Source organism: Nuphar pumila, chromosome 5 (assembly GCF_984573655.1).
Source record: "Nuphar pumila chromosome 5, dmNupPumi1.hap1.1, whole genome shotgun sequence".
Lineage (NCBI taxonomy): Eukaryota > Viridiplantae > Streptophyta > Magnoliopsida > Nymphaeales > Nymphaeaceae > Nuphar > Nuphar pumila.
The window spans coordinates 116,254,771-116,271,044 of NC_143253.1; the positions used below are offsets into that span (position 1 = coordinate 116,254,771).

General features: G+C 39.5%; 1 protein-coding gene across 1 annotated transcript; it reads right to left on the minus strand.

Annotated features, from left to right (window-relative positions):
- Window positions 1-7,385: 7,385 nt before the first annotated feature.
- Window positions 7,386-9,826, minus strand: LOC149838283 (putative receptor-like protein kinase At1g11050). Its single transcript, XM_090006499.1, has one exon. It carries the CDS (start codon window positions 9,719-9,721, stop codon window positions 7,880-7,882), a length of 1,842 nt encoding a protein of 613 aa, XP_089862625.1. The 5' UTR covers window positions 9,722-9,826; the 3' UTR covers window positions 7,386-7,879.
- Window positions 9,827-16,274: the final 6,448 nt, after the last annotated feature.

Genomic DNA, 16,274 nt, shown 5'->3' on the forward strand with positions numbered 1-16,274 from the left:
TCATTTTTGCTCCCACAACTTCAGGAGTTTCACATACTTTGTCATCAGAAATACCTGACATGTCAATAATCTCGCAGGCAAGTTTAGACTGAGATAAAAAATAACCACGTTGCGAATAGGCAACCTCAATTCCAAGAAAATATGTCAGAAAACCTAAGTCTGACATCTCAAATTTTGAAGTCAAGACGGACTTAATACCCTTGACTCCTTGAACATCATCACCTGTAATTAACATATCATCAACATAAAGCAACAAAATTACAATCCCTGCATTAGATTTTCTAGTAAACAAAGCACTGTCAGTATAACATGAGAAAAAACCATTTTTCAGCATTACACTGGTAAACCTATCATACCAGGCTTTGGGGGCCTGCTTTAAACCATAGAGAGCCTTTCGAAGACGAAGAACTTTATCTTTAGGAATTATCATGCCCGGTGGGGCATCCATATATACTTCTTCGTTAAGATCACCATTTAAGAAGGCATTTTTAACATCCATTTGAAAAATGTTCAAATTTTTAATAGATGCAATAGTAATAAGACACCTAACCGTGACCATTCGAGCTACCGGGGCAAAGGTTTCTTCGTAATCAATTTCATACTCTTGCCCATACCCTTTTGCAACTAAGCGAGCTTTATAAATTTCTAGAGAACCGTCGCTCTTAGTTTTAACTTTAAAGACCCATCAACAGCCTATAGTTTTCTTTCCTATAGGTAGAGTTTGGAAATCCCAAGTTCCTGCCCTTTTAAGAGCATCAAGTTGACTTTGCATGGCTTCTTGCCATTCTATACATTTTTTAGCTTCTTCAAAATTTCTTGGTTCAAAATAAGAGTGAATGGCACTAAGACAAGCCCTATATCGGGGTGAAAAAGAATCAAAAGAGACAAAACGAGTTGGAGGTCTTTTATTCCTTTTAGATCTTCTATGGTTAAGAGTAGTAGAAAGCTCACTATATTGATCAATAGCACTTCTAAAGGTATCTTGGTTTCTACGAGAGTAGGTTATTGGCTCACTTGGAACTCTGCTTTCTTGTTCATTAATTGAGTTATGTTCACCAATATCTCCATCATTTTCCTCATCATGGTTTAATGATACATCATCATCACTAGATATATCATCATTACTAGACAATAAGTCGAATAAGGAGTAATCAAAATTTTCTTGTTGAGAAATATTTTTTTCAAAACCACTCTCAATTTCTAAAAAAGTTACATTTCTAGAGACATATAGCTTATCATCTCGAATGTCATAACAACGAAAACCTTTTTGAGTTTCGGAATAACCAAGAAAGGCACAAGGAATAGCCTTGGGAGAGAGCTTGCCATTCTTATCCGTAAGTATGAAACACTTACATCCAAAGACTCTTAACCTATTATAATCAGGTTCAAGCTTATGTAATACCTCAAAGGGAGATATTTTTCCTAATATCCTAGATGGTAAGTGATTTATCAAATAAACAGAAGCAAGAGCTGCTTCAGCCCAAAAATTTTTAGGAATATTTTGAGATATAAGGAGAGTCCTAGTGGTCTCGATAATGTGCCTATGTTTTCTTTCAGCCAACCCATTCTGTTGAGGCATTTTAGGACAAGACCTTTGGTGAACAATACTGTGATCCTCAAGATATACCTTAAATTGATTGGAGAGATATTCTCCTCCAGAGTCACTTCTAAAAATCTTTATGTTACTATTGAATTGATTCTTAATCATTGAATGAAAATTTTTAAAACACGAAAACACTTCATGTTTAAACTTAAGAAAATATATCCACGAATATCTGGAAAAATCATCCACAAATATTACGTAATAAGAAAAACCTCCTTTTGAAACAACAGGTGCAGGTCCCTAAACATCTGAATGAACAATTTCGAAAGTTTTAGAAAAGAACATAGTTCTTTGCTCAAAAGGTAAACTTCACATTTTTCCGAGAATACAGTCATTACAAGAAAAAAAACTTTTACATAGGTCTTTTGCAAAATGTAAATATGATAACTTGGTGATATTAGGATGACCAAGTCTTTTGTGCCACACATTTATATCTTTATGTCGGGCAATATTACACAAAACTTTTGAAACTTGAAGAGATTCCATATAGTATAAATCTCCTCTTCTAAAGCCTTCCCCAATCAATTTCCCGGACTGGCGATCCTGTATTAAACATTTATCACAAGAGAATTTAATAGCACAGCCATGGTCTGTGAGTTGAGAAACAGAGAGAAGATTTAAGTTTAGTTTAGGTATAAATCTGATTTTTGGAATAAAAAACTCTTGAGTTTCAAAATTACCTATTCCTTTAATTTCAAGAGAGGCTCCATCCGCAGTGGAGACATAAGACGGGGAACCATTTTTCGAGTAATCGGAGAGTGAAAAAATGTTTGGGGACATATGAAAGGATGCACTGGAGTCCAAAAGCCAAGAGATTTTACCTGGAGAGTAAGAAGTGGATACGGTCGCACCAGAGGTAGATCCCTTGAGGAGAGGTTGAAGAGCTTCCACTAATTGATTTATGGAGAGGGTCCCACTTGAAGATGCCTCCTCTTTCTGCGGTACACCAGTGGTAGCCATGGCTAGGAGCTTCTTCTATTTGGGACATACGGGTTTGATATGCCCCGGTTCTTTACAAAAATGACAAATAGTTTTGCTATAATCCCTTTTCCCTCTTTGACCACCATTTTCACCTTGATTTTAAAATTTAAAGTGAGGGGGACGATAGGTTCTTACATTGTTTCCGGATCTTGATACGACATTAACCTCACTATTTTCTTCAATACTACAAGGAACCACAAGAACATTTGGTCCTTGTTTACATAAATTCATACGAGTCTCTTCACCACTTAATTTGGTGAAAACATCTTCAAGGGAAGGGGGGGAAAAGAAGGAAAGAAGAGATGACCTTATTTGCTCAAATTTGGGTCTTAGCCCATTCAAAAAGTTGAAGAACCGATCTTTTTCAAGTTGCTTGTGACGGAGCTCAATTGCCTTTCCACTCCATTTTGGTTCAAGCATTGCAAGCTCATCCCAAATAGAGGAAAGATCGGCAAAATATTCCCTAATCGTCATTTCACCTTGAGTAAGGGAGATAGCCTTCTTTTGAAGATAATACTTATGAGATAAATCCCTTGATGTGTACATTTTTTCAAGATAATGTCAAGCTTCCGATGCCTTTTTTAACTTAATAATGTTGGCATTAATCTTGGTTTCCACGGATGAGAAAAACCATGAAAGAATCTTGAAATTCTTCATTTCCCATTCATCGTGCTTCTTGGAGTATTCTTCAAGGGCTTTGGTTCTTTCTTCTCCCTCAAGAATCTTGATTTCGCTTCCATTTACCACGGTAATCTTAGGTTCCGGTTCCGGAATTGTGCCAAGTACATATCCCCATAGGCCCTTCCCTTTTATATGAGCCTCCATATTTCCGGCCCAAACATGATAGTTGGACCCATTTAATTTGAAACCAAGAGCAAAATGAGACTCTTTTTCGCCCATTAGAGAGCAAAGGGGGAGGGAAAAAAGCGTACCAACACAATATTTCCAACACCAACTTTGCACAAGATTCTTCTAAAATATTTGAGAAGAGAGATCCACCACTTCAAACTTCAAAGATCGGAAGGCACATTTTTCGAGGCACTCGAAAAAGGAGAATCCCATGATCTTCAATAATCAACCTTGCTTTGATAGCATGTAAAATTGTCTATGATAAGACAATACGCATACGAGCACAAATACTTTAGAAAAGATGTGCACGAAGGCACTCTCACAACACTTGAACAAAGTACGCAAAAGCGTAAAAATAATAAACATGCACTATGGTATGTATTTTATAGAAAGAAGCAAATGCTTGAGACTCTCAAGCTTAAATAAAACAAGGGGGGAACACCCCTATTTATACAAGAGGAAGGAGGTGCAAAGGGGCTCCCAAAGGAGTCGTTGGGGAGCCCCCAACGGTCACATTTGTGACCGTTGGGGCCCCCCCAACGACTCTATTGGGGGACCCCCAATGCACCTTTATGAAAAGGTAAAAATAATAAAAATAAAAAATAATACAAAAAAAAAAAGAAGAAAAATACAGCATATTCCAAATGGAATATGCGCAAGAAGGGAAATTACAATTATACCCTTATCGGGTAAACAAAAAGAAAAAATATATAAATATATATATTTATATATAGAGAGATACATATACATATAAATATTATATGTATATGTATCTCTATGTATATAAGTATATATATTTATATTTACATTAACGATTTTAGGAGATACATTTTAACATGCATAAGATTGCCTAACAAGCTGAATAAGTGAGCTTGGTCTCTTAAAGCTCAGCTAGTTCATGCTGAAACCCTGCTTGAGCTCAGGCTCGAGCTGAGCTAGATGAGCCCAAGCTCAAACTGGCTAACAATAGGATTTCAATACCAGACTACCTCCTTCTGAGCCTACATCCCAACTAACTACTCTACACCATATCATTTGACATAAATGGCATACAAAATATGCATGAGGAACCTACATGAACTGAGCGAGCTGAGCACCCCATGCTCATACTTGGCTTATGTAACCTTTGCAAGGAGTTAATGGCTCAGTTTGCCAAGCTCAGCTGATAATTTTGAATGACCTTTTTAACGAGCCAAGTCACGAGCTGCTTGACTCATTTCTAGCACCGTGCATGAGGAACTCGTCGTTAAAGGTGTTAGCCCCAAAATATAGAGGACCATGATTGGCAGTCATAGTTGTCCCAAGTGAACAGTATAACTGCCTGATACACATTCTCTTCTTTTCATCTGTTACAAGTGCTGCCTGTGGAGAAGACTTTTGGTCTCTAAATTGATGTGGCACATAGCTTGTATAAAGCTCTATGAAAGCCTGTCTAGGAACAACAATTAAGACTGAATGGTCGTGCTCATGGCCTATGTAGCCATCAATACAGCATTGTAGCTGCAGGCTCCATTTGGCCATTGTCTATTTTTGAGATAATGTCCTATTATGGATGCATTTGTGTGTGTGTGTGTGTGTGTGTGTGTGTGTGCTTGGACAAATCATTTTGTTAATCATTTGTGTGTGTGCATGTGCATGTGATGGTCATGCCATGAGGATTGCGCGTTCAACTTATACTGTCAAACAATGAGTTGGACTAATGACATGGTACAGCTTCAATACCTTTGGCAAAATACCTCATCTTTTGCATCTAAGTGAAACCAAAACTAGTAGACAAGCATTCAGATCCATTGAACAGATATCCTTGTGTTATTAATGGTGCTGATTAACTGCTTCCTAATGTTTGATTCAGTTTGGATGAAAACATAAATTTCTTTGAATTTCATGATACTCTTATATCATGTTTTCTTTGCACAGTTGAAATCCTAATTCCATGAGGCTGAGAATTTTTTTTACCAATTGTAAAGTACAGAATCTGTGTCCCACTGAAACTGAAGAAAAAGTCGGCCCTTTTCTTTTTTTTCTCAATAAGCAGAACCCTACCACTGTACTAAACCTTAATCAAGAAATCTAATTACAGATCACTTGCCATTGGAAGCTAGTTCGGTGGCTTATCTTTCCAGCATCTATCATGCCCTACCACAGCTAGTGAAGCTAGCTGCCTCGCTATTAGCTAAGAATGCCAATTTCAGATCGTGTATGGGATGTGGACACAATTGACTTGCAACAAAATTTCAATTCCATGAATTTGCTCATAATCTATGTATGCCCTCAGGAAATCATGGCAAGGAAATATTCCTTCGTGTTCTACTAGCTGCCATATACCCATAATTCTATGAGATTAGGACCTTGAATTGAATCTTAAGTTATAATATAAAGAATAATTATTGTTTATAGACTATATGATTATATAGTAAGAACATTAAGTTATACCATGTCAACACCACATTGGAGACCAACTTGAATTTTATAACTCCGATAAAAAATATCAAAGAGCACATATATGTCACAGAAAATAAGAAACAGATCATAAATTTTTTTACGGGAAATGTGATGGAGTGTATGAAAAATTTAGTTCTAGCAATTTTATTTTCCAATTGGATTCAGAATTGTGCTAAAATTTTCAAACAGAGAACATGAAAGCAATGATCATTCAGGTCATGTTTTTCATGAAACAACTATATATCTTCTTTCTGATTGTGATTTGAGATATTTCATTGAGTTAAAATTGGCTCACTTAAACTCCTCAAGCTGCCAAACAAATGTAAGGAATATGCCAATTCATGTATCCAAACAGTTTTTTGAACAAAGGTTGATGTGCTTTTGAAGATCCCTTCGTTTAGGGGTACTTGCATGATAAACACCAAGCTCAAGAATCTTCTTCTGGTGATCAAATAAGGACATTCTTCATGAGCTCTGATAATTTTATCTACTTGGTTAATGAAATCCATGTTAATTAACTACAGAAAACAATGGAGGACATCAATTCCACTTTATGGGTTTATTCACCATGAAAATTTATGAGATCTCCCTAATAACCCACGACCTTGTTGTTATGCCTAAAGGAAGTATTAAAAATGCTAACTATTTCCAACTTTTGATTGAGTGGCTACACAGAAATCTCATGCTAATACTAAATGCTTCATTGGGTCATGCATTTGTATCCTTTCTGAATAAATAAAATGAAAACATTTACTGATTAAGGAAAGGAACTTAATGTTATGAGAGACAAGTCATATTGCTTACAAGTATGCTCTAGTTCATTAATGGATTCAAGGTTTGCTACTGTTCTCCATTTCTTTTAGTTTAGAAATACATTTTGGTCTAACACAACTGGAGATCCTCCGTAACACTTAGAACAGGGGATACACTGTTCAACTTGCTGAAGGAGGGAATTTCATGTTTAAGCCCATATGCACAGATCTTGTTCGTCTTGATGAACATCAGTAAAGTGGGACAGTTTTTATTCTGAGCACTCTGTCAAAGATCGACTAGACGTCAAATTGTCAACTTGCAAGAGCTTGGGGGTTGACAATTGTCACTGTTTTAGTTTTCTGTGGTTTCCTTGTTTAGCATGTTTTAGCAAACTTCTGCTGTGTTGGTTGGACTCTGCTCACCACTGACATCTGATTTTGTTACTCAATAAATTTGTTTCATTTCTTTAAAAAAAAAGTGAAGTGATAGTTCTTCCTGTTTCAAAGGGATAGCCTTAATGTTATCACCAACTGGGAGACCCACAGATGGTCTAATACTTTTGGCTGTTATCTTAGCACCTGTGTAATTTGAGGTATGTATGCGTGTCGTTGGCCAACAACGAGTCACATGAAAGTCATATGGATGGAGATCTAGGAGAGGCATGTTACAACACAAACATTAATTCTGCGACCTATCCTGCTAAACTCATTCCAAATGACCAAGCATTTTTGTGAAGCTATCAAAAATTAAAACAGGATCATAAAGGGTATATGACATTAACAGTAATCACAATCATGTACACATTAACTTGAAAAATTGAAGCATACAAATTTGTTGTCAGAATTGATCTCACAAGAACTCAAATCATTCCCATAAGGCTACCTCCAGATGAGCTGGAATTTACAAAGGTTACAATAAATTTTCATGAACTACAAGCCACTACTTTCTGCACCAGACTCATGATTTTGAGGCAACATGCCCCTCCCATCCAACATGTGATCCTGGTATGGACATTATGCAACTCTACTTTCATCATACCATCATGTGTAGTTGAATTCTACAAAATGAAGTGTGAAAGATCTCAACTCCTAGTATCGGCCATCCTTGTTCTGCTTGCATATCAGTAGCACTTAATTTATCCAAAAACAGCAGTAACAGCAACCAGGAAGGGATACTACTATGATAGACAGAGACCTTTCCTAGTTTTGCTGACTCCAAAAACATTGTAAGATGAACTGAGAACCAAACATCTTATCTAAGAATGTTGTCCAAATTCATGGATATAGTACTTGAACTAGGAGAGAGAGAGAAAGCATCAGCATTTACAGCAGCGAAGTCGTGACTCAGAGGCAATGGCCTATCAGGAATTTCAGGAATTTCAGTGTCTCCCTCCAACATTTTCAGAGCTTCCAATATTGTAGGCCTAAATGCAACCATGACATGAGCACAGAGGATCCCAATCAACACAAACCTCTCCATCAGTGCCTTCGGGCTACCAGTATCCTCCCTCATCTCCTTCTCAATCACTTCCTCTATCCTCCCCGACTTGACCAACGTCCACGCCCAGTCCGTGATCAAGAATGATCTTGGTGACTGCATCGTGTCCAACGCCTTCCTCCCACTCATGATCTCCAGCACCAAGACCCCGAAACTGTATACATCACTCTTCTCTGTCAATTGGCCATACAGTGCATATTCAGGTGCAAGGTAACCATGAGTCCCTGCTACTCTAGTGGTCAGCTGGGATTGACCTTCCTTGATCTGCTTTGCCAATCCAAAGTCGGCAACTCTAGCATTCATATCTCCATCCAAAAGTATGTTGGTGGCTTTCACATCTCTATGGAAAATTGCAGGCTTCACACCATAGTGAAGATATGCCAACCCTTTGGCAATGTCTAGCACAATGTTCTTTCTCTGTGGCCAACTCAAACTGGGTGTCTTCTTCTCACGAGATGAGTATATGAAATCATCCAAGCTACCATTCTCCATGTAATCACACACCAGGTACCTCTCCCTCCCCATGGGGCCATCGTTAACAACACAACAGCCCCTCAAAGGGAGCAAATTCCTATGCTTGGTGTTACTAAGGATCTCAATCTCCTTGGAAAACTCAGAATCATCATAGAGTACCGTGCCGACGATCTTTTTCACTGCAACCAGCATGCCATTGGAAAGCACACCCTTGTAGACAACCCCAAAGCCGCCGGATCCAATCAAATTCCTTTCCGAGAATCCAGCGGTCGCTTTCTCCAATTCACTGATCTTGAACCAGATGGCACAGGTGTTAGGCTGAATAAACCGCCGGAGAATCTTGGGCTTTCTTTTCCCGGTCATTTCCAATCGAAAAAACACCGCGCCCAAGACTAAAACGACCAATAACAAAAAACCGGCGAGCGGCACGAAAACCAAGACACGCCATCTCTTCCTCCTGTGGTTGTCAGGAATGGCAGCTGTTGCGACCTCAAGGCCAAAAATGCACGATGCCGTGTTGGGATCCATGGGGCCGCCGGAACTGACTATTCCGGCGGCATAAACTATACTAAAGTACCAACAATAAGTCCCATGAGATGAATTCCCATCAATCCCAACCAACTGGTTTGACACCTTCACCCCTGCATCAACACAAGAGTTGCAAGAGGTGAGATCTGAGAGGTCACCTGAGCAGCTCTTGCTAAGGCCTGAACTGGGTCCCACCTTCTTGATCCAATCATCCTTGGTTCTGATCCCAGCACAGAGATTGGGGTCCCAGCTGAACCTGCTGGGTGAAGGGAAGCAGGTGGGGACTATATTGGGAGGGAGGGAGAAGTGGGAGGTCAGCCCCTGCTGGAAATCAGCAAGACATGCAGAGGAGATGGTGTCATTGGGGAACTGAAAGAGGGAGTTGTACTTGAGGTTCTCTGCAACTGCAATGCCAAAGAGGCTGAGGAGAGTCTGGCAGCATTGGCTCTGGTTGGTGTTGGTCTGGCACGAGGAGTAGTCCCAACTGATTGAATTGATGTATGTAAGATTGACAGGGCAAGATGGGGAAGTAGACAGAGATGGGCGAACAGAGAGAAGAAGAAAAAGAGAAGAGAGGAGAAGAGGAAGAGCCATGGAGGTTGGGAAGAGAAGGGGGGTGGTTGTTGAGATATTTTCTTCTATGGTACAATATAGAGGAGAGGTTGCGGGATGATGTTTGGCTGCTAACTGTTGCCATAAAAAAAGTCAGGTCAAAGGCAAGGAAAATTTTCATTTAGGGGCAACTTTTTGGCTTTAATTTAAAAAATGATCATGTTAACCTCAGACCTTGTTCCAAAGGCTTTAATAAAACTATGGTCATATTAAAAAAAAAATTGAAACTATTTTGGGATTTGGGTTAAAATGTTAGCCCCTAATGAAATTTTCGCTATGTTCCAAGTGTGTGGGTATTTTAATGACTCGCTTGATCACCCAAAAAGTATGCAGTTATTATCTTTATCATTCCTGATCAAGTCCAGGCTGTGAGTCTTGACTTGGCTCCACTAAGCTCCATCGAGCCCAGTTTGGTTTAGACCAGAGCGAGTCTTTAAACCTAATGGCTTGTAGTTCAGGCAAGTCCAGGGCAGGATTAGTGAGTGAGGATCGATCCTTGGCTCAACTCTACATGGTTTGGTTTTAACCAATTGCATTGTATCAATTGGGTAGTGTTTGATACACAGGACATTGGGGTCCACCAAGACCGTGTGTCCCATCCTGCGTGCGCCCTGCACTACCAATCAAATACGGGACAAGCGTGGTTTGCTTCCTATTTTTGGTGGGACAAAGTGGTGGGTGCGACTCTTTTGTCCAAGACACACTGGCGCAAGATGTGTCCCGTCCCATGTGTCCTGCCTATTAAACACTAATGGAAGATAATTGTTTCATCATTTCTTAGGTGCTGGCCCTAGATTGGTCTTAATTAGATCCACCTGAGGTTGGGTCCTCCCCGTAATAGATAGGCTGCAATTAGGTTGCTAGTCGCTAGAACCGAGAGCCAATAAGCACAAGACTCAATTGGAGCAATGTGAACCACAAACACTATTTAGAAGGAGAGGTGGTTGTGTGATGGGTAGAGATGCAAATGGATCGGATCCTAATCAACTATTTACACAGGAAAGTCAGATCAGAAACAAGGTCAGAACAGCCAAAAATCATAAAAGTGGCATACTAGAGCGGGTCTTTTTGCATTCCTAGTGATCGGGCTGAACACCCCTAGCTATTGAATGGGGGAGGTAGGGCTGGGTGGCCCGATGGGCCAAGCCAACCCGGCCTGCCATGGGTCGGCTTTGGGCCAAGATTTTATAGGCCCGGGCCTGCTAAGTACTGGGTTGAAACTCATCCCATTATATACATGGACTTGAGTTATTTATTAATTTTTTAATAATATAAAAATTAAAAATTTAACTATTTCATAATAACTTGATAATTATTACTATTTACTTAATTATTTGCATTAATTTTCTAGAAACTAGAAAGATAGTCGAGTACATAAAAGGTTAAGAACTTGTTAATTATTATTATTTACAAATAGATTTGGGTCAGGCCAGGCCGGATCCAGCCCGCTTCACATTGGCCCATTGAGCCGTGCCATGAACTGTTTTTCAAACCCAAGCTCATTAAGAACTGGGTCAAAACAAAACCCGTTAGTAAAATGGGTTGTGTCATCTCTGGATCGGGCTGGACTTAAAGCCCGACGAGCTGAGATCTAAACAATCGTGGGGCGCACCCGTAGGGGGAGGCGCAGCCACGCATCTTGGTTGGTGCCGAACACATATAATGCGTTTGGGCCCGATCATTGAATCTGCTCTAGTTTATAAAGAGCAAGATAAGGTAATTTGGGTCAAGTTGACAATGTCCTGTTTTAAATGGTTCGACTTTTTGTCTCACTAGGTAGCTGGTCTCACCAACCGTATGGTGCATGGCTTAAAAATAGGTGCTTTCTTTGAAACTCAACTATAATACAAGTCCACATTTTGTGGCCTTTCTTGGGATTTGGCGTTGTCTGGCCACAAGTCATGTCATGGGATGGCCATCACCGGACCCTAAATAGACCCGGTCCGGTCTGGTCTGCCTGTGCAGCTCGAATCCTAATAAGGACCTATCCTGACCCAGCCTGAATAGCAAATTGGGTTAGCTCGGCTCAGGTTTAAGTGGAAAACACTTTTCTGTTAAAAAAAAAAAGAAGAAGAAGTTTTCAATTGAATCCAGAAAGGCTCAACCCGAACAAAAACCCCATAAATCCAAACTTCAAACGGACTGCTGGTAAATGTGACCATTGAGTCATCTAGAAAGGATGCTGAGGATTTTCTCACTTCGGAGGTCCCGATCAATGTTATCCAAGCGATACGTATCGTATCAGCAGAAAATCGATACTTTACTAACCTGAATTGAAAAATGCTTACAATTAATTTTTTTAATATTATTTTAATGGTTTTAACATGTGTCACGTTCTTATTGACATGAAATATATTTTTATTACTTTTTAGCCACTCAGAACGATTCACTTGAAAATAGGTATCGGCCAAACGATTCAGGGCCGATACCGATACTAACAACATTGGTTCCAATACAATGGTGGAGAAGCTGAGTGTTAAGAGGTCTTCATGCAAATCCCGAGGTTGAAGCGTGATTGAATTTCTAAGGTGTGCAACCATATTCCTAGGAAATTAGCGATGAGTCTAGGAATCCTGCACCGTCATCGAGTGTGGAAGGATAAACCTCGCGAGTGGTTTCCTTCTGGTCTTTCTATTTGAATGTAATGATCATCCTGTAATCTGATTGAGCCTGCCTAACCCCAGCTCGCTAATCCCAAAAGATAATAATAAATCAATAAATACAAAAAAGATAAAAAAAACACATATAAAACACGAGACTGTTAAGCGAAATGAAAATATAAAACTAATTAAAAAGTATTTTTGTGATGCTAATATCACCTTAAAGTTGTGGTAGTTGAAAAGCAAAAGCTTAAGTTTTGCTATATATTTTTATTGATAAAAACTCTTAATGCAGATACCAATAACATCTTTGGTAAACAACCCTTATCCCAACTACACGAGGTCAGCTCACTGATCATGAACACACTATATGCAGTTTCTTATGATCAAAACTGAAGGCCCACACAGTTCAAATTAAATGGGAATATAAAACTCCACAGTTTATGGAAATGAGAAAAAAGATATTTTGTTAGGATATATATATATATATATATATATATATATATATATATATATATGAACTTTGGGAAAAAAACAATTAAAATCTGTTCACTTGTTATTTGGGCTGAGAAACAGGACTATAACCTACTACAGTACTACTAATTCCTCCTTGGCTTCCGGTAAATCAAAGGGCAAATCTCTCACATTCTGCTTATTGAAGAACTTATAAAAACTATAAACCCTATAGGTTGATGCCAAAGATTTTACCTCCAAAAACCATATTTTGACTGTGCCTCAACTATATCAACGATACTTGAACTGTTAGATAATCATAGTCAATGATAACATCACTGTTCACATCTCTATTCCATTGGCATGCCATAGGAAAAAATAAAGATGGATCAAAATGCTCATAAGTGAGCTAGACCAGTGGGATTCTGTCAGCTGCTTGTGGTCGGCTCATGATCTGCTCATAAAGATTTCATTTGATCTCGTGAAATAGGCTCAGCAAGCCAAACAAGAATAATAGAGTTTTCAGCTCAGCTTAGCTATCACAGGCTCATTAACAAGCAATGAATATATTTTATATTATAGAGTGTGAATGTTTGAAGTGGTTGGCCTTCGAGCATTAAGTTTAGCTTTGAATCCATTGTGTAAATGACCCAGTTTGAACTTCGCTCACTAGATTGAGAGTCCAATTTCTTTCTGTTATTTCAATTTCAAAAAATTTATTGTTTTGTTTGTTAATCATTCAGCTCAAGTTCAACTCATTTAACTTGAGCTTGCCATGAGCTGAAGCTCGGCTTGGTTCACGACTAGAACGAGACAGGTTTGATCACCCTTTGTTTGGTTCATTCAGCTCATTAATTTGCCAGTCCTAGTTGTTGTTTTTTTTTAGGGGAATTAAACTCGATTTTATTAAGACAAGATAAATGGAAAGCTTAGGGCGATGAGGGCTCGGCTCGGCTGTACAAATTAGGAGGAAAAAGCTTGTCATGTTAAAAAAAATTCTCCTTCATGATCTTAACAAAAATTATTTAATCTAATATTTATATTCCAATTAAGTGTTCCACCACCTTTTATCACATCCTATTGCACTTAATTTTCACTATAAAAGTCTGAGGAGTTTCTCTTGTCATTTTCAAAAGGATTTGTGGAAAACTATTGAAAAAGTCTTCTCTGGTTGCACTAAAATATTCAAGTGTAATCACAAGTCACAAAGGGCCACCAACCCCTCGTCACCTACTTACCAAAGACCATGCACATTTTCGGTTATTACATTTTACACCCCAATGTTTTTATCTTTGTCACAAATACTTTCTTGGTCATAAAATCAATCAGTTTGACCATGGTTTTGTCAAATAAATTGGCTAGAAATATCTTAAAACATTTATTTCACTAAAAAAAATCATTTTTGATAATTATTTTTCATCAAAAAATGGAAGGCAAAGTCAAATGCAATGACCACTGAAAAGTTAGGGTGACCTTCTTAGATATGTGAGAACTTGGACAGTTTTTTGTAATTTAGCCAATACATACCAATGAGAGACACCAGAATCAAGATGCCTCTTTGTGCTTTATGAGAAAATGATTCAGTCTTTCCTTTGAGCATAGCATTGATAAGTCGAAATCAAACCATCTGAATCTTTAATTGAATTATGTGTGGTCCAAGTGCGTCTGCCATGTGATGTGAGCCGTAGTTGCCATGGATTAGGGCACGCCCTTCAAGTTTTTTTTTAAAAATGAAAGATGGAGAAACCACCCCCGAATTAAAAGACCTGATTGCAATAGACTTTTGCCCTGCAAACCTATGGTGGCTTCTCTGATGACCTAAAATAGTAAGTGCACCCATCTCCCCCAAGGAGTTGCCTGTGAGATTTAAATAAACCCAGACCACCCATCTAAGCATCGTGCGTATTGGCCTGAATTGATTGATGCATCACTACAAGAAAAATGCTATTTAGCGACAGAAATTTGTGACGGATTTTTTCCGTCGCCAAAAACACTACAAAAAAGGCTAATTAGCGACGGAATTAGCGAGAGAATTTTTCCGTCCCTAATCCATCGCTACTTATCGACGGATTAGGGACGAAAAAATTTCGTCGCTAATTCTGTCGCTAATTTTCGTCCCACCTGAGGCGCGAAATTTTTCCTCCCTCCGTTCAAATTTTTTCCTCCATTTGTTTTTTCCTCCCGTTCGATTTAAACCATCCCCACTTGAGGAGCTTCTCAGGACACCAGAAGCCTCGTTGACGACACGCACAAAGAGTCGATCCCCACCTATGGAGAAGTCGCAGATGGAGCTGACGTGGCTTCACCGGAGCCGAGACGTCAAGGGGGCGACAAAGAGAAGGCTGCTGTTAGGGAGCCACTAGAGTCTGCCGGAGTCGAAGAGAGTGGCGACGAAGAGGAGGCTGCTGTTAGGGAGCCACTGGAGCCTGCCGGAGTCGCGAAGATCCGCGCAGAGTCGCGAAGATGCCGTACCCGTTGCTCCTCCCCCTGCAGCTCGCGAAGATCCGCGCGGAGTCGCAGCTGAAGCTGAGCGCCCCCGCTGTGAAGCTCTTCGGCTGGTTCTCGTGGCAGACCTAGAACTTGAAGAGGAGCTCCCCCCGGAACGCGCCCCCGCCGTGAAGCTCTTCGGCCGGTTCTCATGGCAGACCTAGAACTTGAAGAGGAGCTCCCCCCGGATCCGCGCGGAGTCGCAGCCTGTCGGAACGCGCTGGTTCTGTGCAAAAAAAAATCGCTCCTTGCCGGAGAACGTGCTGGCAGCGAGCAAATTTTTTTTTAATTTTTTTTAAAAATTTAACGACAGATATTATCCATCGCTAATTTAAAATAGCGAAGGACTCGCGATGAATCATATCCGTCGCAAATTAGCGACAGACTTAGCGGTGGACAAGTTCTAGCACTACTTAGCGTTAAAAAATTCGCGATGAAAGTTTTCCGTCGCTAATTTATCGCTAAACTGTTTAGCGACGGATTAGCGATGAATTTAGGTCGTCGTTAATCCACAGATTTTTTGTAGTGCATGTAGTATGGTCGGAAAATTAATAAGACAATAACTAGAATTGATTGTTTTTTAATAAATATAAAAATAGCTTAAATTATTATTTTAAAAGCTTGTGTAATGTTTTGATTGACACATAATAATTTTTTATTATTTTTTGGCACGATTCACTTGAAAATCGGTCACCTGAATCTTTGGTCAAACGATACGGGTCTTATTTCGATATATACCAACGACATTGTCCTAACTGAGTCTGGATCAGGTGCACTCACACGGTACAGATTTTGTGCATTAAACACCTGATTGCCGTCCATCAGTCCCTGACCCTGCCACTTACAAGCTTGCCCCCAAGATGGAGGGTGATCAGGTGCTTAATGCATAAATATTTGTGCAATCGTAACTTTGAGCCCAGATCAGGTGCCATCACATGTCACACTTTCATTGGCTACGGTCTATCAGTTGTGATGCCAAAAAACAGATGGAGGGT